The sequence below is a fragment of the Marmota flaviventris genome, chromosome 11 (assembly GCF_047511675.1).
Source record: "Marmota flaviventris isolate mMarFla1 chromosome 11, mMarFla1.hap1, whole genome shotgun sequence".
NCBI classification, from domain to species: Eukaryota; Metazoa; Chordata; class Mammalia; order Rodentia; family Sciuridae; genus Marmota; species Marmota flaviventris.
In genome coordinates this window covers 39,053,665-39,077,955 of record NC_092508.1, presented here as the reverse complement: position 1 = coordinate 39,077,955, position 24,291 = coordinate 39,053,665, and the positions used below count along the sequence as shown (strand labels likewise).

The window sequence follows — 24,291 nt, the reverse complement described above, 5'->3', positions numbered from 1 at the left end:
AAGCATAATGGAGGTCTACAGAATTGAATAAGTGCTATAGCAAACAGTATGAGACCCACAGTAAACACTCATCAACTGCTTCAAACCCCATCACAACTTTAACTCCTTCCCCTTAGTGGAATAGTAGACTAGAAAAAAAAATATATATATATGATAAGTTGATGGAAAATGATAACTGTTTTTAAACAAAGCTTTCTTATAAGCCAATGTTACTGAGCCATTCATAGTCTATGAAACAAAGGATACCTGTCTACACTTTCAGAAGTTATTTCAAGTGAATACCTTATGCAAATTAAAGCAATCAGAAGTTTCTTGTTACTTACCCACTTAGAATACAATTTTGTCTCAACTCTTGGCACAAAACTGACAGCCTTAATCATGATAGCATAAACATTTACAAAGATATCTATATAGTCATTAAAGTCAGGTTCAAATGTAATGGCATCATTCTCAAGAATCAGCCTCATGATGAAACCTGGATGTTCAAAAGCTCTAACAGAATCCTACAAAAAATAAAAATTTATATATGTATATGTATATATAACAATATTCATATTAATATTCATAACTAAACAACCATACACACACACACATATATATATATATTTCTATATATATATAGTGATAAAGAGCACACCAGTTCCAATTACAATACATGGGAAGCCACCCATACTTCCTCTTTCACCTTAGACAGTTAATCCAAGGAGGAGCTCTACAGGAGAAAGTAAGAGTGATTGCAAACTATATTTGTTGGTATCTACTATCTACTTGGCCTATAGGCTAACTATAGGGTCAAAGTACCAGGAAAAAAAAAAACCTAGAAGATGCTTAGTAGCACGCTTTAGGATCATTCAAGAATAAGTCCCAGGCAAAACATTCCAATTCTAATACCCTGTTCATACTATACCTAACAAAACCTTTTTCTAGAAAGAGAAAACATTCCTCATGAAAACTCTCCCCAGCCTCTATAATCCAAGTATCCTAATTATGGAAATTTTTTACTTATTTCCCTTAATCTTTACTGATAATAATCATATATCCTAAATATGCAACTTGACACCAATTTTTTTTTGGGGGGGGTACTGGGAATTGAACTCAAGGGCATTGTATCACTGAGTCACGCCCCCGGCTCGATTTTGTATTTTATTTAGAGACAGGGTCTCACTGAGTTGGTTAGTGCCTTGGTTTTGCTGAGGCTAGCTTTGAACTCACAATTGGACACAAACTTTTTTTGACACCAGCTTTTTAATTTAACAAATGAGCACAATAGATCTAAATATGTATTCTGTTTTTTTCACTGGTAAAGATATTTTGTCATTTTCCTCTCTGAAAGAAAAAATAAGTAAGTTACTAAACGCATATTAGTGTACTGAACCATACTTACAGGGGGTTGCGCAATTAAGTCTGTGAAATCTTGCATGGAGGCTAAAGTGAGGTCCTGCAGCTGTAAAGTCATAAGTGTTGCAGCACAGTTGAAAAAAGATTCCAATTTGGCACTGTTGTCACTGGTTGGCAATTGCTTTTTTTTATTACCTTGGTAATAAATATTCTGTACTTCTGGAAACCACCTTGAAAGAACAAAAGACTTTTAAAAGTCAATACTCTCAATGAATTACTCCTTTTACAATAAGCATTAACTGTAATTTCTAGACATCCAAAGGTCTTCATAAAGAGGTATATTGCTAAGTGACATTATCCACTCTCAGAAATGTAAGTGCTAGAATATTTCACTTCTCCTAGGAAAAGAAATTTTAAATCATAACTAATAGAAAATGACTCATTGATGTGATGCTGTAAGACATAAATCTAACTCCTGGAACTATGATTCCAGCACTTTTTAAAGAAATATGAGAACTAACTTTATTGGCTATCATGAGATACTTCTCTCCAGTCTCTTAAATGTTCTCCTTGGAATATATCTGTTAGTTTAAAGCTATAATGTGAACAACTGATTAAATCAAGGTTGAGCTTATAACAAATTAAACCCAATTAGTATTTAATGGTATTCAGTTTCATAATTGATGAAATACAAATCAACAAAATCATATTTTATTTTTACATTTCTCTTAATGTGACATACTAAAAGAATGACTGATCCAAAACAAAGTTTAAAATGTGTAATAAAAGAATAATCAGGGGCTGGGGTTATGTCTCAGTGGTAGAGCGCTCACCTCACATGTGTGAGGCCCTGGGTTCAATCCTCAGCACCACATAAATACTGGTACCTTCTTTCATGAGAGATAATGGATCTTTTTAAAGTAGTTAATATAATTTCAAGAGTCATCTGAATGTTCCTAGAGAGATAATCTAAGCTTTAAATATTCTTATTCATCCTTTTAACAAATCCATATTTAATGTCTACTTATATGCTAGAAACAGTGTTCCAGGAGATATAAAAAGATATGACATCATCCTTTCTCTCACAATAATGAAGGCAATGTGCTTTCAATAAAAACAGGTATAAAGTCAAAGGATAGAGAGATCATTTTCCATTTAAGTATTGAAGAAGGGTTTTATAGTGAAGATGTCAATTTTGTCAAAGAATAGATAGAAATAAGAATAAGAAAGGCCTGAGAAAAAGAAAGTAGAAGTAGGATAAAAAGTAAAATGAGTGGGTAGGTAGTGCTAATATCTCTTATTTCACTGTCTGAAATAGAGATAACAGGTGATAGAGATAATACACTAAAAAATGAAAATAAATAAATAAATAAATGAAAGCCATTTGCAGAACTTTGGAATTAAAACCAAGAACTTAAAGATAGGTACTCAGATGAAGCCTGGGCAGATGCTTCTTTGGTGAGGCATCTCACTGGTAAAGCAACACATAAATACTGGTAACCAGCAAATATAAGGAGAAGAGGACCATACCAAGAAAGGAAACTGAAATGCTTCCAGCAGGTTTGGGCAAAAGACAAAATAAGGTTTGGACCTGTAGGACTTGAAAAAGGATGACTAAATGCATTTAAAATATTCATTTACTCATTATCTTCAAAATACTTATGATTCCCTATTATGTGCAATAATATTTGGAGTACAAAGTATTTCTCAGTTCTCAAAGTGCTTATAGGCAAGTGAAGGAAAATAGGGACATACATAAAGAAATACAAAAGGAAGAAGTAATGAGAATAAAGATCTGGAAGCATCCAGAAAAAAAGAGATCACTTCCAAAGAGGCAACAGTGAAGATTTCATGGAGGAAAGGTCACTGAAGTGAGGATCTAAAGGACAGAAGAAAGGGTTCTAGGGATCCAAGATGGCATGCCAGAGGGAAGCAGCATTCTGTGTTGCCCCGTGGCTGGGGTCTCAACTAGTGGAATGATTAAAAAGTAAAAGGGGTGGGGATGAGGGAGATACACTTTAGAGACAAATTTAGAGGGCAGGAATTTTGTGGTCTAAGGACAAGATGAGGAGATAAGAATAGACACCCACATCACAGGAGCACTCCCCAAAGGAGATCCTTGAGGTGTGGTCTCCCAACAGGACCGGTGGGTGCCATACCCCACCCTCCAATTACACCCAAGATCAACCCTCATACCTGGTAACCCCCACCACCCTGAGGGCAGAGATACCAACTAAGAACAGAACACACCACCTACTGAATGAGAAGGAAAGGAGGAAAGATATTAATCTCTAACCAAAACAATCCTTGTTTCTTCCTTCAACACTTTTTTCTTTATTCTCCCTCTTTATTCTCCCACCCTCATATGCCCAACATATGTGAAACCAAGTACTTTGCATAAATTAGGAAACTGAGGACTGAGACTATTGAATAGGATATTACAGTTGTGTTGTATATTTTTTCTTTCTTTTTTTTTTCTCACCAAGTTTTACTATTTTAACATTTTTTAAATTTTTCTTAATATATAATGTGTGTTTGTTTTATGTACTCTAATGTCTTCCCTCTTACTTATCAACCTAAGATTACTACCTTTCTATTGTCCTGCTACTAACCTTCTTCTTTAGGTTTCTAAAGAGGATTTCTAATAACTCTATCATCATCTCACACCTCCTCAGCATATTTTCCTACACATCACCCTTGGTTCTTTGTCCACCATCAGAAACTGTAAACCTTTTTACAAACCTACTGATCATATTGTAGATAAGAATTGAATTCACCATTTGTGTACATTATGACCCAAACTGTAAATGTCTTAGTAACAACTATTTGTTTTTAGGTGGTATTTTTTTTTTTATATTGGGATCTGTTAACATTGTCCTTCCCCTCAAAGGAAAGGTATTGGAACCCTACAGGGGTACTATAAGCCTATAGGGTAAAAACAATAATGCTGTAGTTCCACAGAGATAGAAAGGGAAACACATGAGCAACATGAAAAGACAAGGGAAGAAAGTGCCCCAAACATAACAAGATACCATATTATTAGAATGCATGGCTAGCACAGCAGATGAAATTACCGAGAAGGAGTTCAGGATGTACTGTGAATTAAAGGATTATATAAAAGAGCAAATACAGGCAGCAAAAGATCATTTCGACAAAGAGCTACATAAGCAAATACAGAAAACAAAAGATAGAGGCGCTAAAACAAACAAACAAAAAAACCAGAAATCCTTGAAATGAAAGAAACAATAAACCAAATTAATAGTTCAACTGAAAGCATCACCAACAGATTAGGCTACTTGGAAGACAGGACCTCAGACAATGAAGACAAAATATATAACCTTCAAAAGAATGTAGACTACACAGTGAAAATAAGAAACCAGTGAAAGAAAGAAACCATGAGCAGAATATTCAAGAAATATGGGATAGCATAAAAAGAGCAAATTTAAAGAGTTTGGGGGATAAAGTAAGGAATAGAGTTACAAACCAAAGGAATAACAGTCTATTCAATGAAATAATATCAGAAAATTTTCCAAACATGAAGAATGAATTGGAAAACCAATAGACTTAACTGACATATATATAATATTTCATCCTTCAATGAGCAAATACACTTTCTTCTCAGCAATACATGGATCCTTCTTTAGAGAAGACCATATATTATGTCACAAAGAACTCTTAACAAATACAAAAAAAGTAGAGATATTACCCTGAATTCTATTGATCACAATGGAATGAAATTAGAAATCAATGATAAAATAACAAATAAAGGCTACTACAACACTTGGAGACTAAGTAATACACTACTGAATGAACAATGGGTTGCAGAAGACATCAAGGAGGAGTTTAAAAAATTCTTAGAGGTAAATAAGAACACTGATACAACATATAGAAATCTTTGGGACACTATGAAGGCAGTACTAAGAGGAAAATTCATTGCATGGAGTTCATTTCTTCAAAGAAGAAAAGGTAAGTGACCTAACACTTCATCTCAAAGCCCTAGAAAAAGAAGAACAAATCAACACCAAAAGCAGTAGAAGACAAGAAATAATTAAAATCAGAGCTGAAATTAATGAAATTGAAACTGCTGAGAGCCATTGCCAAGTAGGTATGACGCATGGCATGACCCAGGTCATTTGCAGTGACATTGCATGTAAGGTGACCTTGCTCAAGGACCAGGGCGGATCCAGGTTTAGGATGTATCCTGCTGGGATTAGGGAGTATCCTGCTCCTTGTGTTTAGGGCGGTTCCCGGTTTAAGGTGTACCCTGCTGGGAATAGGGCTTATCCTGCTGCCTCAGGCATGCCTGCTCCTTGAGTTCCCCTTGAGTTCTCCCGGGATTGAGAGAGTATTGGGGATTTTGCCCAGAATGTGGATTTGCCCCAGAACGTGATTGTAGAGTGCCGGTGTGAGTTTGGGAATAAAGAATTGCTGTTTGAATCTACAAGGCTGTGGTGGCTCATGATTTTGTGCCCAGCCAGACTGCGGCATTTGGTGGTCCATACACGGAACGTCTGAAACTTGGAGGTAAGTGAAATTGCTCGCCCCTGAGGGAAGGCGAGAGAATGGGTGACCATTTCAAAAAACAATGTGTTCTTGTTTTGATTTATTTTGTTTTTATTTCAAGTTGCCTGTCCCTAGAATTTTCTCAGGAAAACTGGGGAAAATGGTTGACTCAAGGTTTGAAGTTGTTTGCCTCTGAGGAAGAGAAATTGTTAGAGGAAAGAGGCACCCCAGTAAGACCAAGAACAGTTAGGACATATGTTGATATAATACAAAAATGTAGCACATGGCCTTTTAAAGATGAGTTATTAAGTATATCAATGGGACCATCATGGTATCCTGTAGAAGGATTTTTCTTCGACAAGAAAGAGATGGGTAGTTTTGTTTACTACATTTGTCTAAGATATTGGTTTTTACAGACATCTGATTAATTTACAAAGCTAAAGTGTTAAAATAGCAACCACTAAATATAAAATCAAGTACTCTTTACTTATTAAGTTACATAAGGTAATATATTTAAACATTATGTGTGTTTTCATAAATTGGTGAATGGAAAAAAGGTTTAATATTGCTTTGGTCTGTGTCTTTGCTGAAACAAGGTTACTAAGTGTTAAGATTCTATCACGTGTAATTTATATACAAAGAGTATAAGAAGTTTCAGTTGGGTTTCAATTATATTATTATAGTACCATAAAAAACATGAAAGTATTTCATCTTATTAAAGTGGAGTAATTTGTCTAAATTCAAAAATTTTATAAGAGTTGTTTCAGAATGTGAATTTATAAAAAGGGTTAATGGCTACAAAAGAGATATAAAAAGATTTAAGATGTGGAAATATATTTTAATATAAAGGTTAAAAAAAAGAGAAATGTTTCTAGATGAGATAATCTCTGTGTGGTAAAGTAAAAAGTTGTAAAATGCCATTTAAAAATATTTTGAGGAAACTAGACTTACTTTAAAAGCTTGAGAAAGGAAGAAAGAAGAAAAAGATATTTGTACATGGCAGATTGAGACAAAGCTTCTTAATGGAGTTTAAAAAAAAAAGCCTTTGGTTGAAGGGCAGCCATGTAAACTAACATTGAAGTGATTTAAACAAAATCTAAGCCTCGTTTAAAAGAGTGAAGCTGTAGGTGGTGAAAAAGTACATTTAAAAGTACAGTATAGATGATAATTGGAAGGCTTTAAAAGGTTAAATTAAAGGTGGTTAAGATGCCTTCATGGTGTAGGAAATAGTGCATCATTCAAAGCCTAGTTAATCTTAAAGGCATTACTTAAAAAAAATAAACACATGAAAATGGGAAGATAATAGGATAAAAGATACTTAGATAAAGAAGATTAAAAATTTGAAGTGAAAAACTTTAAAGACAGAAGTATAGAAAGTTAAAAAGAAAAAAAGATAGAAAAGATGTAGGAAGATAAAAAAGATGTAGGAAGACAAAAATTTTAAACCCACAAAATAGGAAACAAACAAAAAAAATGGGAGGAAAAAAAAAAGCAACTAAGGGTGAATGTACAAACCTTTAAAGAAAACTAGAAGATAGAAACAAGATAAAAATGGTTAAAAATGTCAAATAAAGGTATTTTAGATAAAAAATACAAAAAGCTAAGACAACTATTAGATACAAACATTCAAGATAGAAAAAGGTAGAAGAGAGAAGTTTAAAGTCAAATATTGGATAAAACAGAAGAACAAGGAGATTATTAGTAATTTTTTTCAAAAAGCCCATCAACTTTAATTTCTAGTGGTGCAGAAATTAGAAATCTCAGATGAGGGTGTTAAAATTTACAGACAAGAGCCAATTTAGAAAACATTAAACTAGAAGGAAATTGGTTTAAAACCACATCAAAAAATTAAAAGGAATAAAGTAATTCTAAAAACTAAGGCAAAATGCTTTTGGAAGGCTTAAATTTAATAGGATCTTTAAATTTCCAAGGGATGCATATAGGATATTTTGCAACATCATCTCTAAAGAAAAATCAGTTAATGTTTTACTTAACAGGAATCCCATACAATCCACAGGGACAAAGCATAGTTGAAAGAGCTCATCAAACTATTAAAATGTACTTATTAAACCAAAAAGAGGGAATTAGAAAGGGGTATATATCCCCCAAAGATAAACTTGAAATAACCATTTTTACTCTAAACTTTTTAAATTTGGATTCATCAGGGCTTAGTGCTGTGGAAAGACATATGTATCCAAAAAATGTACATAAGCCTAAGGTACTTTGGAAAGATATTCTAACAGGACAATGGAAAGGTCCTGACCCAGTGATTGTCTGGAGTCGGGGTTCTGTTTGTGTTTCCACAGGGAGAACAGCAACCAATTTGGATTCCAGAGAGATTAACCAAAGCAATTTCTACAGACCAAAAAGAAGATGATTTGACTCAAATCCACAACAGCTGATATCCAGAGCTCCAGCTTGGCTATTCTTACATCTGTGACAGTGATTAACCAGGATGCTTTTTTCAATATCTATTTTATTATTGCCTTTTCCCACATCATAAAGTTCTATTTTATTTTTTTAGCTCATACAAACCTAGGTTAATGTTTTTCTGATCAGTTTTATTTTTTGACTGTGAAGTTTTTAAACATTGCAATGGAGATTTCACCTAGGTAAAGCTACAAGGCCTTTACTATTGTCTTATGTGTTGTACGTTGGTGTGCACTCTTGTGTTTTGTGTTGTATGTCTGTGTGTGCGTATGTCCATATTTCATATATGAGGAGCGCTCATGAAAAAATGGATCCAAATTTTTTTTTTTATTCACGTGATTTAAATGGTTTAATTTAAATTAGGTAAACAGCTGTTAAGGATTGTTTTTAAAGGAGGTTAACAGATCTGTTTGTTTACTTTCACCTTTCCTTTTCATTATATTTAATAATTCTTTTCAGGATAATGTCTCTTTAGCATCATTGCCAGAATTCCTATCTTTATCCCAGTGCTGATGAAGACAAAGATAAAACCAAACTACAGCTTCTATGATAGCTATCACAGTAAACTGTATAAACTGATGTATCAATGAATATAACTCAACAAGTAATGCTCAGTCAAGGAGTCGACTTACTTTGGGAGGAAACGGACATATTGATAGATTCCTCCGCTTTGAACTGCTTGCAGAACTTGCCTGGACTATGTAACTATCGTTTGGTGCAGCGAATTGTGGTAGTGCTGGCATATCTTTGCTGATGGTGTCACCAGTGATGCAATTTTTCCAAAGGAGCCGTCAATTGGCTTGGTGTCGTGGCATTTCTGTATTCTCCTCCCTTCTGCTAGTGATGGTCTAAAATTTGGGGGCCAACAGAGGTGAGGCAAAGAACCTCATCCCCCCACTGGCACCAAGGCCAAAATTGGGGGCCAACAGAGGTGAGGCAAGAACCTCACCCCCCCCGACTGGTGCATAGGCCTATCCACAAGTATGGCTGTATGCTGGACCGGTAGTCAGTGACGGGTATGATCCAATTGCAGTGGTATCAACCTAAGACAGGAGGCTGACGCCTAGAGGTCAGTTTTTCCCATGACGGGTAAGAACCATATGTTGAATTGGACAACCTACCAGGCACGGTCCTTAAGCCACATTGCTTGTTGTTTAATTAATCAGAAGGGGGGAGATGCTGAGAGCCATTGCCAAGTAGGTATGACGCATGGCATGACCCAGGTCATTCGCAGTGACATTGCATGTAAGGTGACCTTGCTCAAGGACCAGGGCGGATCCAGGTTTAGGATGTATCCTGCTGGGATTAGGGAGTATCCTGCTCCTTGGGTTTAGGGCGGTTCCAGGTTTAAGGTGTACCCTGCTGGGAATAGGGCGTATCCTGCTGCCTCAGGCGCGCCTGCTTCTTGAGTTCCCCTTGAGTTCTCCCGGGATTGAGAGAGTATTTGGGATTTTGCCCAGAATGTGGATTTGCCCCAGAACGTGACTGTAGAGTGCCAGTGTGAGTTCGGGAATAAAGAATTGCTGTTTGAATCTACAAGGCTGTGGTGGCTCGTGATTTTGTGCCCAGCCAGACTGCGGCAGAAACAAAAGAAACAATTGAAAAAATTGACAAAACAAAAAATTGGTTCTTAGGAAAAATAAATAAAATTGACAAACCTTTAGCCTTACTAACAAAGAGAAGGAAAGAGAGAAAACTCAAATTACTAACATACATGTTGAAAAAGGAAATACCACAACAGTCACTACAGAAATACAGAAGACAATTAGAAATTATTTCGGAAACTTGTACTCCAATAAAATAGAGAATATTGAAGGCATCAACAAATTTCTAGAGATATATGATTTGCCCAAGTTGAATCAGGATGATATACATGATTTAAATAGATCAATTTCAAGTGACAAAATAGAAGACGCCATCAGAAGCCTACCAACTGAGAAAATCCCAGGACCTGATGGATACACAGCTGAGTTCTACAACACCTATAAAGAAGAACTAATACTATACTCTATAAATTATTTTATGAAATAGAAAAAGAGGGAGCATTTCCAAACTCATTCTATGAGGCCAATATCACCCTGATCCCAAAACCAGGCAAAGACACATCAAAAAAAGAAAACTTCAGACCAATATATCTAATGAACATAGATGCAAAAATTCTGAATAAAATTCTGGCAAATTGAATACAAAAACATATTAAAAAGATCGTGCATCACAATCAAGTGGGGTTCATCCCAGGGATGCAAGGCTAGTTCAGTTACGAAAATCAATAAGTGTAATTCATCACATCAATAGACTTATAGATAAGAATCATATGATCATCTCAATAGATGCAGGAAAAGCATTTGACAAAATACAGCACCCACACATGTTCAATACACTAGAAAAAATTAGGGATAATAGGAACATATCTCAACATCATAAAAGCTATCTGTGCTAAGCCTCAGGCCAACATCATTCTAAATGGAGAAAAATTGAAAGCATTCCCTCTAAAAACTGGAACAAGACAGGGATGCCCTCTTTCACCACTTCCATTTAACATAGTTCTTGAAACATTGGCCAGAATAGTTAGACAGACGAAAGAAATTAAAGGGATATGGATAGGAAAAGACAAACTCAAATTAGCACTATTTGCTTCTATACCTAGAAGATTTACAAAATTCCACTGGAAAACCTCTAGAACTAGTAAATGAGTTCAGCAAAGTAGCAGGATACAAAATCAACACCCATTAATCAAAGATATTTCTGTATTTATCAGTGAAAAATCCTCTGAAAGAGAAATGAAGAAAACTACCACATTTACAATAGCCTCAAAAAAATAAAATACTTGAGAATCAACCTAACGAAAGATATGAAAGACCTCTACAACAAAAACTACAGAATGCTAAAGAAAGAAATTAAAGAAGACCTTAGAAGATGGAGAGATCTACCTTGTTCTTGGATAGGCAGAATTAATATTGCCAAAATGGCCATACTACCAAAAGCACTATAAAGATTTAATGCAATTTCAATCAAAATCCCAATGACATTCCTCATAGAAATAGCAAAAGCAGTCATGAAATTTATTTAAAAAAATAAGAGACCCAGAATAGCTAAAGCAATCCTTAGCAAGAAGAGTGAAGCAGGTGGCAGCACTATACCAGACTTTAAACTATACTACAGGGCAATAGTAAGAAAAACATCATGGTATTGGCACCAAAAGAGACTGGTAGACCAATGGTACAGAAAAGAGAACACAGAGACAAACTCACATAACTACAGTTATCTTATATTAGACAAAGGTGCTAAAAACATACATTGGAGAAAATATTGCCTCTTCAGCAAATGGTGCTAGGAAAACTGGAAATCCATATGCAATGAAATGAAATTAAACCCCTATCTCTCACCATGCACAAAACTCAATTCAAAGTGGTTCAAGGACCTAGGAATTAAACCAGAGACACTGTGCCTATTAGAAGAAAAAGTAGGCCCAAATCTTCATCATGTCGGATTAGGCCCCAACTTCCTTAATAAGACTCCTATAGTGTAAGAATTAAACTCAAGAATAAATAAATGGGATGGATTTAACTAAAAAGTTTCTTCTCAGCAAAAGAAACAATCAGTGAAGTGAGTAGAAAGTCTACAGCTTGGGAGCCAATTTTTACCACTCATACATCAGGTAGAGCACTAATCTCTAGGGTATACAAAGAACTCAAAAAGCTAAACACCAAAAAAACAAATAGCCCAGTCAATAAATGGGCCAAGAAACTGAACATACACCTCTCAGAAGATGATATACAATCAATCAACAAATAAATGAAAAAATTTCAACATCTCTAGCAATTCAAGAAATGCAAATGAAAAGTACTCTAAAATATCATCTCACTCCAGTCAGAATGGCAGCTATTAAGAACACAAACAACAATATGTTTTGGTGAGGATGTGGGGGAAAAGGCACACTCATACATTGCTGGTGGGACTGCAAATTGGTGCAGCCAACATGGAAAGCAGTATGGAGATTCCTTGGAAAGCTGGGGTTAGAACCCCCATTTGATCCAGCCAACCCACTCCTCTTTCTATACTCAAAGGACTTAAAAACAGCAACTACAGGGACACAGCCACATCAATGTTTATAGCAGCACAATTCACAGTAGCTAAACTGTAGAACCAACCTAGATGCTCCTCAGTAGATGAATGGATAAAGAAAATGTGGTATATATACACAATGAAATATTAATCCGCAATAAAAGAGAATAAAATCATGGCATTTGCAGGTAAATGGATGGCACTGGAGAATATAATGCTAAATGAAGTTAGCCAATCCCAAAAAACCAAATGCCAAATGTTTTCTCTGATATAAGAAGGTTGATTCACAGTGGGGTTGGGAGGAGGAGCATGGGAGGATTAGAGAAATTCTAGATAGGGCAAAGGGGAGGGAGGGGAAGGGAGGGGGCATGGGGATAAAAAAGACAGTGGTATGAGATACATATCATTACCCTTAGTACATGTATGAAGACACGAATGGTGTGAATATACATTATATGCAACCAGAGAAATGAAAAACTGTGTTATATATGTATAATATTAATTGTAATGCATTCTGCTGTCATAAATAATAAATTAGAATTGAAAAAAAAGAAAGGGGTCTCTGGAAATCAGCTGTATCAAGCATTATAAATATAATTATTATGCTGATGGTGTGTAAGAGGTCCTTATTCCATTTAATCTCCTTAGCCATTCATTTGATTATTACAATTATGTATGTAAACATAACAGTGCTGAAATTGATAGAGTTTAAGAGGGAAGCAGCTAAACAACTTTTGAATTTTCTTAGCATCCTCATCTGACCATTAAAAAAAGAAGTCTTTTAAAAATCAGTAGTTGGCTAAAAAGGGAATAAGACATAAGACTTAATCCATAGATATATTTTTAATGGTAGTAAAAATCCATAGGTATTTTTTTAATAGTAGTAAAAATGGTTACAAACTAGCTATATTCTGTTTTATCAAGTATAATTATTTCTACAGGCATAGTCCAAGGCAAAAGGCTTTTCAAAAATGAGGATGAAAAAGATAGGTTGGGTTTATGTTGCAGAAAATCTTAAAATATAGGTTAGGAAATATATTATAATTTTAATAAATGGAAAATAAATTAAAAATTGAGTTACATGGGGCATTTTCGGTATTCGTTATGCTATTCTTTAAGATGTTTTGTACATCTGAACATTCTGTAATAATAGTTGGAAAAATTTTAAAAATAATAAAAAGAAATATGGACTTATTTTATCAACACCTAGCAGTGATTTATAGGACAGGCCTGAAAGAAGAAAATACCAGAGACAAAGGAATAGAGCATTTATTCAGATTTTGCAAAGCCTGCCTGGGAGGAGAAAAGGGCCCACCGATAGTGTAGCAATGGGAATTATGATGAAGGGGTACACATGAAAGATGCTTCTGAAAGAAAATAGTTGGTAGTCATCATATAAATCTCAGTAAATAAAAAGAATTTAAATACAAAATTAGAAGTCAATAGTAGAAGGACACTTGGAAATTCTCTAGTATGTAGAATTAAGACAACACACTCCTAAATAACCAATATGTTAAAGAAGGAAATCATAAGGGAAATTAGAAACTACTTTAAAATGAATGAACAATGAAATACAATATGTCAAAACTAATGGGAGTAACACAATCAGTGATCAGAGGGAACTTTGTAGCTATAAACACCTATGTTAAAAGCAAGAAAAATTTCAATAAAGTAAAATTCCACCAGAAGCTATAAAAGAAGAGTGTACTAAATGCAAAACAAGAAGGGAGAAAAAATGATTTAAATGAAAACAAAATAGAGAATGAAAACAAAATTTTGGTAAATAAAAATATCAAAAAGATATAAAAGTGAATAGAAAAGATATTTATATCAACAAAATATAAAAGTGAATTCTTTGAAAAGATCACTAAAATGACAAACTTCTATGTAGACTGACCAAGAAAAAGGAGAGAAGACTCAAATTCTTAAAGCATGGGATGAAAAAGAGGACATTAATACTTACCTTAGAGAAACACCAAATATTATAAGGGAATATAAAGAAAAATTATATGCCAACAAATTTGGTAATCTATAAAATCTTGAACAAGTTCTAGAAAATATAAATAGACCTATAACACATAAATAGATTTAGTTAATCATTAAACATCTTCCTAAAAAGTTTTTAAAATGCCAGGAATAATGATGATTTAATACCAATTCTTCACAAACCAAAAAAGATAAAAGAAAAGGATACTTTCTAACTCACTCTATGAAACAAGTATTGCCCCAATACCAAAATCAGACATAAGTGAAGCGTCACAAGAAAAAGAAAACTACTGCATACCTAATCCAGCAGCATATATTTAAAAAAATTATACTACACGACCAAGTAGGACTTGCTTCAGGAATGCAAGACTCACTCAATATATGAAAATCAATGTATTGTACCATATTAATCAAAAGAAGAAAAGCCAGCTGACAAAATCTACCACTAGAGTTCATGATAAAAAAAAACCAATCAAGATATTAAGAAAAGAGAACTTTCTTAGCTTGCTAAAGTTAACCACATAGCTAAATTGATAGTGAAAGATTGAAAGCTTTCCCCCTAAAATCAGGAACAAAACAAGAATGTCTGTTCTTGCCACTTCTACTCAAAATTGTAATGGAGGGCTAGCAAGGGAAATTAGCCAAGAAAAAGGGGGAAAAATCCAGATTCAAAAGGAAGAAGTAAAACTACCTCTATTTGAAGATGATATAACCTTATATAAAGCCATAAATAGTCCATGCCAAAAATAAACAGAAAAACTTGTTAAAGTTAATAAACAAGTTCATCAAGTTGCAGAATAGAAAGATCAATATGCAAAAGCAACTGTTTTTATATACTATAGCAGAAAATAAAAATAAGAAAACAAGCCTGTTTACAATAGCAAGAAAAATAAAACACTTAGAAAAATCCCACTAAAGAAATCGTAAAACTTGTATGCTGAAAAATCACAAAACACTGTTGAAAGAAATTAAAGAACTCAATAAATGGACATATCCCAATCCCAGACTGGAAGACTCAACATTATTAAGATGGCAACATTCCCAAAATTTATTTGCAGATTCAGTGAATTCCCTACCAAAAAAGTCAGTGGCCTTTAAAAAAAAAAAAAGATAGACAAGTTAATATTAAAATGCCTGTGGAAATTCAAAAAACCTAGAACAACCAAAACAGTCTTGAAAAAGAACAAAATTAGAGGATTCACACTTACTACTTCAAAACTTACAAAGCTATAATAATCAAAACAGCTTGGTACTGGCATAAAGTCACAATTAGAACAAAGGTGCAAGAATAGAGGCTTAATATATAGGGTCAAATTATTATGTACAAGGGTGTCAAGGCCACTCAATGAACAAAAGACTTGCACAAATAGTGCTAGAACAACTGTATATTGACTTGGGCCAGGCATGGTGGCATACACCTGTAATCCCAGTGGTTTAGGAGGCCAAGGCAGGAGGATTTCAAGTTCAAAGCCAGCCTCAGTGAAAGTGAGACACTAAGCAACTCAGTGAGACCCTGCCTCAAAATAAAATACAAAATAAGGCTGGAGATGTGGCTCAGTGGTTGACTGCCTCTGAGTTCAATCCCCAGTACCAAAAAATAATAGTAATAGTAATTGACTTGGACCGTTTCCTCATACCACACAGAAAAATTAAGTCAAAATGGTCCAAAGAGACTAAAACGTAAAAGCTAAAACTGGAACTTTTAGAGGAAAAAAAAATGTAAACCAGTAAATCTTTGTAATATTGGATTAGGCAACAATTTCTTAGATATGATAGCAAGAGCATAAGCAACCAAAGAAAATAATAACTTATACTTCCTCAGAAGTAAAAATATTTGTACCTTAAATTCACTAGCAAGAAAGTTAAAAGAAAGTTAATGGAAAAAATATTTGCAAATCATAGACCTAATGAGGGTTTAGTATTCAGAATATATAAACAACTCTTAAAAATCAACAATAAAAACTCAGACAACCCAATATTTAATGAGTAAAGGATATGAATATACATTTATCCATAGAAGATCAATAAATTAATAATAATCATATAAAAGATGATCAACTTAATTAGTCATTAAGGAAATGCAAATCAAAACCACAGTGAGATACTACTGACACACCCTCCACAATGGTTATAATCGGAAAGATAAACAATATGTATTGGCAAAAATGTGGAGAAATCAGAACTCTCATACATTGCTGGTAAGAATGTAAAATCTTACAGTCCTTTTGGAAAACATTGTGGCAGTTCCTGAAAAAGTTAAAATAATTTAAATAATTTAGACTCAACAGACACATTATATATAGAATTACCATATATAACCAGCAATTCCACTCCTAGGTATGTACACAAGAGAACAGAAAAAACATGTTTATATAAAATGATCATTCATAGAAGCATTATTCAAAATAATCAAAAAGTGAAAACCACCCAATGTCTACCAATTGATGAATAGATAAACAAAATGAGGTTTATCTGTACAATGTAGTATTATTTGGCCATGAGAAGAAATGAAGTATTGAGACATGCTTTATACCATGGATGAAACTTGAAAATGTATTACATATAAGAAACCAGAAATAAATGGCCACATATTGTATCATTTCACTTAGATGAAATCCCCAGAACAGGGAAATCCATATGGACAATAAGTATATTGTGATTACCAGGTACTTATAGAGGGAAGAATTGCAAAAGATACAGAGCTTCTTTTGGGGTGAGGAAAGCATTCTGGATTTAGTGGTTATATTCACACTTTGTGAATATACATAAACCACAGACAGTACACATTTTATGGTAAGTGAAATATATCTTACTTGTTAAAAAAAAAAAAGTAGGAAAGGAGGTTTCAAGATGGCAGAATAGAGCAGGTTGCTTTCTTGGCTGCTCCGTGGCATAAAACCAAGAAATCAAACAGGCAGTTTTTCAACAAGGTGGGTGAATGAACAAAAAATGGGGGCGTAACTTTACTGGAATTTAATACTGGACATTCAAAGCATATTGGGGACTCAGGAAGTTGGATATAATAAAATAAGGCAGAAATCTCCAGTATCACAGCCATGCTCCAACCAGAGCAGTCCCTCTGTGGAGGAATAAGGGAATTAAAGGAACCTGCATTTTTGGGAGGACTGTAGTGTGTCTGGGTATGGAGTTTGGAGATCGGGGACACTGCCTGACTAAACTGAAAGGCATGCTGCTCAATAGCCTTGTATTGGAAAGAAACCTCATCTTTCCCAGCAGTGTGCAGAGCACAAAGGAAGAAACATACAGCTGCAGCACCAGGGCCAACAGCTGAAGGAGCCAATTCCTGGCAAACCTGAGTTTGACCCAAAATACAGGCCTGGCAAACCCATACTGCATGACAGTAATTTAGACTCAACAGACACATATAGAATATTTCATTCATCAATGACTAAATACACTTTCTTCTCAGCAGTACATAGATCCTTCTCTAAAATAGACTATATTTTAGGTCACAAAGCAACTCTTAGGAAATACAAAAAAAAAAAAATAGAGATAATACCTCACATTCTATCAGATCATAATGGAATAAAATTATAAATCAATGATAAAATAAAAAACAGAAGCTACTCTAACACTTGGAAACTAAATAGTACACTATTGAATGACCAATGGATAGCAGAATAAATCAGAGATGAAATGAAAACAATTAGAGGTAAATGAGAATTATGACACAACTTATCAAAATCTCTGGGACACTGTGAAGGCAGTGCTAAGAGGAAAGTTCATTGCATTGAGCTTATTCATCAAAAGAATGGAAAGTCTTCTGCTGTCATATATAATAAATATTTTAAAAAAGAAAAGAAAGTCAGCAAACAAAACACCTGACATTACATATATCTCGAAGCCCTTGAAAAAGAACAAATCAACACCAAAAGCAATAGAGACAGGAAATAATTAAAATCAGAGTTGAAATCAATGAAATTTTAAAAAATTCAAAAAATTGACAAAACATAAAATTGGTTCTTTGAAAAAATAAATAAAATTGATAAACCGTTAGCCAAGCTAATGAAGAGAAAGAGAGCAAACACTCAAATTATGAAAATCTCTATGAAAAATGAAATGTCACAGACACTACTGAAATACAGATGATAATCAGAAACTATTTTGAAAATTTATATTCTAAAAAAATAGAAAATCTTGAAGACATCAACAAATTTCTAGAGACATATGACCTACACAAATTGAATCAGGAAGACACAGAAAATTTAAAACAGATCAATTTCAAGCAATGAAATTGAACACACCATCAAAAACCTATGAAGAAAGAAAAGCCCAGGACCAGATGGATTCTCAGACAAGTTCTACTTCAAAGAAAACTTCAAAGAAAAACTTACATCAATCCTCCTCAAATTATTCCATGAAATAGAAAGACAGAACCCTTCTAAACTCATTCTATGAAGCTAGTATCATCCTGATAACAAAACTAGACAAAGACATATCAAGGAAAGAGAACTTCAGACCAACATCCCTGATGAACATAGATGCAAAAAATTCTTAAGTAAATATTGGCAAATTGCATATAAAACATACACTGGAGAAAAGACAGCCTCTTCAACAAATGGTGCTGGGAAAGCTGGAAATCAATACATAACAAAATGAAATTAGACCCCTATCTCTCACCCTGCAAAAAACTCAAATCAAGAACCTAGGCATTAGACCATAGACCCTGTACCCACTAAAAGAAAAAGTAAGCCCAAATCTCTCCATCATGTTGGCTTAGGGACAGACTTTCTCAATAAGACTCCTAAAGTGTAAGAAGTCAAGAATCAATAAATGATATCATCAAACTAAAATGCTTCTTCACTGCAAAGGAAACACTAAAGAACCTGAAATGAGAGCCTACAGAATGGGGGAAAATCATTGTCAACTGCACCTCAGGTAGAACATTAATCCCCAGAATATGCAAAGAACTCAAAAAGCTTAACACCAAAAAAATCCAACCCAGTCAATAAATGGGCAAAGGAACTGACCAGACACTTCACAGAAGAAGAAATATGAGCCATCAACCAATATATGAAAAAATGTTCAATATCTCTAGCTGCAAGGAGCCATCTCTGAAATACACGTGGATCTTCTCTCAGCATGGAAGCCAGGGGGAAATAGGTCTGGCATTGGGAACTTTCCATGGCTGTCCCACCTCAATAGATGGCTCAATGCACATGATCCTTCTCTCCACTCTGCTAGAAAGATTCCTCATAGTAGCTGGGAAGATGGGCATAACTTGTTAGGAACTAAACAGCCCAACTTTAACCTTTTTTGGAAAAGAACATTCTATAGAATGTCTTTGATGTTTCCCAATCTAAATAGAGCAGGCGCAGGCTCCATTTGGCCAGAGCTCAATCCATCTGATCAGCTTGTCCATCCTGCACCTGCTTTTGAAAATACTTTCTGTGTTCTGTGTTTTTGTTCTGTTTTGTTTTGCTTTTGTCATTTTACTTCTCTTAGCTTTTATTTCTCAGCCAACCCATTCTGCCAAGGGGAACCCCATTCCCACCACCCAGACAGGACATGGGTAGGATATAGCACTTAGAAAATGCAAATTAAAACTACACTGAGATATCATCTCACTCCAGGAAGAATGGCAATTATCAAGAATACAAGTAACAATAAATGTTGGCAAGAATTGTGGGGGGGAAAGGTTCACTCATATGTTGCTCGTGGGACTACAAATTTATGTAACCATTCTGAAAAGCAGTATGGAGATTTCTCGAAAAACTTGAAATAGAACCAGTTATCCCACTCCTTGGCATATATAGCCAAAGGACTTAAAATCAGTATACTATAGAGACACATCCACGTCAATGTTCATAGTAGCTCAATTCATAATAGCTAAGCTATAGAACTAACCTAGGTGACCTTCAACAGATGAATGGATAAAGAAAATGAATTATATATACACAATGGAATGTTACTCAGCCATAAAGAAAAACAAAATTATAGCATTTATTAGAAAATGGATGGAAATAGGGACCATATGCTAAGTGAAATAAACCAGTTCCACAAAAACACAAAGATTAATGTTCTCTCTGACATGCAGATACTGACTCTCAATAGGTTGGGGGGAGGGGGAAGGGATGAGGGGAGGTTCACCAGATTGGACAGGGTGGAGTAGAGGGAAGAAAGGGGAGATGGAAATAGGAAAGACTGTAGAATGAATCAGATATAACTTTCCTATGTTCATATATAAATACATGACTATGGTAACTCCACATCATGTATAACCAACAATAATGGGAAGTTATATTCAATGTATGTATGATATGTCAAAATACATACTACTGTCACATGTAACTAAAAAGAACAAATAAAGAAAAAACAATTTAAAAATTTAAAAATATGAAAATTTAAAAATAGAAAAAATTTAAAAACAGGATGTTGCTGGGGTAGGGAGAAGGTGGTAAGGGTAAAGACAATCAGCAAAAGAGACCAAAAAAAAAAAAAAAAAAAAAATCACAAGATTTTCAAGTTGCCCTAGGAATGGTCCAGGGGAGGAAGAATAGGTTTGGAAGAAAGAGGATAAGCATTGTTATGAACATGCTGAGATTCAGGTACTGTCATGATATTCAACTGAGATATTCAGTATAAAATTATTAAGAAGGACCAAGAGCTCAGAAAACAAGATCTTTAGACAGCTGAGAAGGATGAATGAAATTGTCAAAAGAATATAAATAAGAGAGAGAACAACAAAAAAAAAAAAAAAGAAAAAGGACCTGGGGACTTTTAGGAGATAATGAGATTAAGTTGATAGAAAAATGAGACAGTGGAGAAGAACAAATAAGCGCACAGGAAAACACATAGTTCCAGAAAACTGTGTAACCACCTATGGCAACTGCTGAGTAGAAGTGAAAGATAAGGACTAAGAAAATTCCTTTGGGTTTGGTGTAGATGTCATAATTAATTATTTGCTCACTGTGTCTCCACTGTGAGCTGATGTTCTGCCTTTTAGCCATGATAAACCCATTCTGGCTCACTAAAGTGTGGTCAGAGAGTTCTTCCCCTAGAATCAATCAGGAAGCATCAAGAGATAAAGCTAATCAATCTACATTTCACAGAAACAATTATTCAGTAAGGGTTTGCACTCTCCTCTGTACTTTGACATGCATTTTACTAAAATTTACAGTGATAATGTATTTCTAGGGTATAACCCTGCAGTCATAGATTAAGATATCTTATTTGCATCACATTCTTAAGAGGGCATTTTCTTCTCTGCAACTAATTATGCAGTTTTATTTTTCACCTCTCCTCTATTTTAAATAAATATAATATAAAATAATAGGTTAAAGTTCTTCCAAAGTAACATTTTAAAAAGTTAATTTAAAAATGATCAACTCACCTTTCTAAGAAACTTTTGGAAATAAGGACACTATGGTATAAGTTTCATGTGATATTTGAAAATTGACCTAATCTTAATAGTCTATTTCTTATAAATATGATTCATGAGAGAGGCTATTTCCCATGTTTTCCAGAGTAAAACATCATTAATTATCATATGTGGTTATTCCAAATTGAAGGGACGATCCAAGGAATTGTTTGATTATCATTTGATAAATCGAAATCTAACCTCCATTGAGATTATAAACTCATTTAAGCAACATACTTTTCCTTCTGAGTCATTCTTTAAACTCTTCTGCATCCTTCATCCAAAATCAAAATGGAAGAGACATGGCACTTTGCATGTAGATGCAGATAACTATCTGGTAAATGATTAGTTCATGATTATTCCTACATGGTTTCCAACACACACTCAGAGCAGAGGCAGAAATCAGATATTTAGAAAAAAGCAACTATCAGTTATGATCATTTTAGTTTCTGTGCAATCTATGCAGTGTAGAATATCTGGATAGACTAAGGCAATTAAAGACCTATTAATTTTCTAAAGGAAATGATGTAAAACTTGTTGAAATGGGATTTTCTAAAAGAAGTTAAAAAGCAATTCCCCATCAATCACATGTTTTTATGTTTTTCTATATGATATTTCAAAACTTTACATTTTAAACAGAGTCTCTTTGGCAGATTCCAAGTGTTTCATGATAATATTCTGAAAAGTTGACAGCTCTAAGGCATCCTGGCGATTGTGAAATTCTTCTATATCAACCAAACGTAATTTTCTGCAAGATAAAAAAAAAGAACATGATAATATAAGATCAAACTTGTTTGATACATAACATTTTTGCTAACTGAGCCTTTCTCAAAGACAGCATATATCTATATTTTATCATTATAAAGTATTGTCCATAAAATTAAATATTCAATAACATGATATTTTCTAAATTTAAAAGTAATGTATATAGTAAAATTCAATAGGGACACAATATAATATTGTGAAATTTCTCTGTGAAGTAGAAGAGCATAATAACTTTGATTTGATGGATAGTTTAAACTGACTTTTGCTTTTAAACTGGAACAATTATAACAGAAAAAGAGGAGTTCAATGCTACAGGATTTACTTCTAAAACAGAACTTGCACCTTCTCTGAAAAGGAAGCAGTCCTGAATAATAGAGAGCCAGGGAGTACAGAAGTTCTCACACCTCACTAAGATCCATTATATTGGGGCTGAGGTTGTGGCTCAGTGGTAGAGTACTCACTTAGCACGTGTGAGGCACTGGGTTTGATCCTTAGCACCACATAAAAATAAATAAAGGTATTGTGTTTATCTACAACTTAAAAAATTAAAATAAAAAAGATCTATCATATCAAAATCTTTTCAACCTGTCTGATTTTTTTCTCTAACACACAACTTGCTACAGTTTTCAATGCAATCCTTTTTTTCTCACTGCAATGATATGTATCTTCATTATGTACATAGTTTACTCATTTAAAATTTTTCTCTGGCCTATTAAACAAAATGAAAGAACAATATTAGCTATTAGTATCATTGTGTTATTCATCCAGAGCTCTTCCCTTGATTGCTGTTTCATTTCCATATGAGTGAGTAATTTTTATGTTCTCTGGAAGATACTAAACACACTATTAGAAACATCACCTTTGCCAAGCATAGTGGTGCTGCAGTCTGGCTGGGCACAAATCATGAGCCACTCAAGCAGGAACAAACTTTATTTCCGAACTCCCAAGAACGCCACCCACGCGACCTTTCCAGGGACACCACACACCAACCGGAACTCCCTCCACCATCAACCAACTGAACTCCAAAGTAGCGGGCAGCCCAAGGCGGACAGCAGGGGTCTATATACAACTGAATACACAGCTTAACTTAACCATCATCATCTCAATGGCTCGCTGGCATCACCTCTCAACCACTCCCTTCTGGCAAAATGCCATGCTTCATTCCGACTCGGCTGTGGCTCTCAGCATAGTGGCACATAATTCCAGTTACTCAGAAGAAAAAGGCAGGAGAATTACAAGTTCAAGGCCAATCTGGGCAATTTAGGGAGTTCCAGACTCAAAATAAAAATTAGAAAATGTCTGGGGATGTCCCTCAGTGGTAGAGTGCTTGTCAAGCATGAATGAGGTCCTGGGTTTTATCCAGTATCAAAAACAGAAACAAAAGCTGGAAAAAAAAAAAGTCACCACATTTAAGCTGGGCATGCTGGTATGTGCCTATAATCCTAGCTACAAAGGAGGCTAAGAAAGAAGGATAATGAATTTGAGTGAGGCCAGCCTGGACAAGTTATTAAAACACTAACTCAAAAAAAAATCACACTTAAATTTTATGTAAAGACTAAAATACTGATTAGTAAACAAAACATATTGCAAACTTTCTCTCACAAGCTACAAATTCATCTCAAATTAAGATGCAGTTAGTACAGGACATTGACAATACATTAGGCATAAACAGGGAACCATTGCCAGAGAAACTTTCTAGTGTGTTATTCTAGACAATTGCACTATTTAATGTTTTCATTGATTTTTTAATTGATGCATATTAATTACACAGAATGGTGAGTTTCATTGTGGCATATTGGTACATGTGCATAACATAATTTGAT

At 34.4% G+C, this 24,291-nt stretch overlaps 1 protein-coding gene across 1 annotated transcript in view; it reads right to left on the bottom strand.

Moving 5' to 3' along the window:
• The window catches only part of Dnah7 (dynein axonemal heavy chain 7), a 323,134-nt gene that overhangs the window by 248,985 nt on the left and 49,858 nt on the right, over positions 1-24,291 (bottom strand). The window contains exons 10-12 of the mRNA XM_071619296.1: positions 22,332-22,451; positions 1,385-1,568; positions 324-503 (exon numbers count right to left, since the gene is read on the bottom strand). Of these exons, the coding sequence (XP_071475397.1) occupies positions 324-503; positions 1,385-1,568; positions 22,332-22,451 (484 nt within the window). The remainder of the gene's footprint in view (positions 1-323; positions 504-1,384; positions 1,569-22,331; positions 22,452-24,291) is intronic.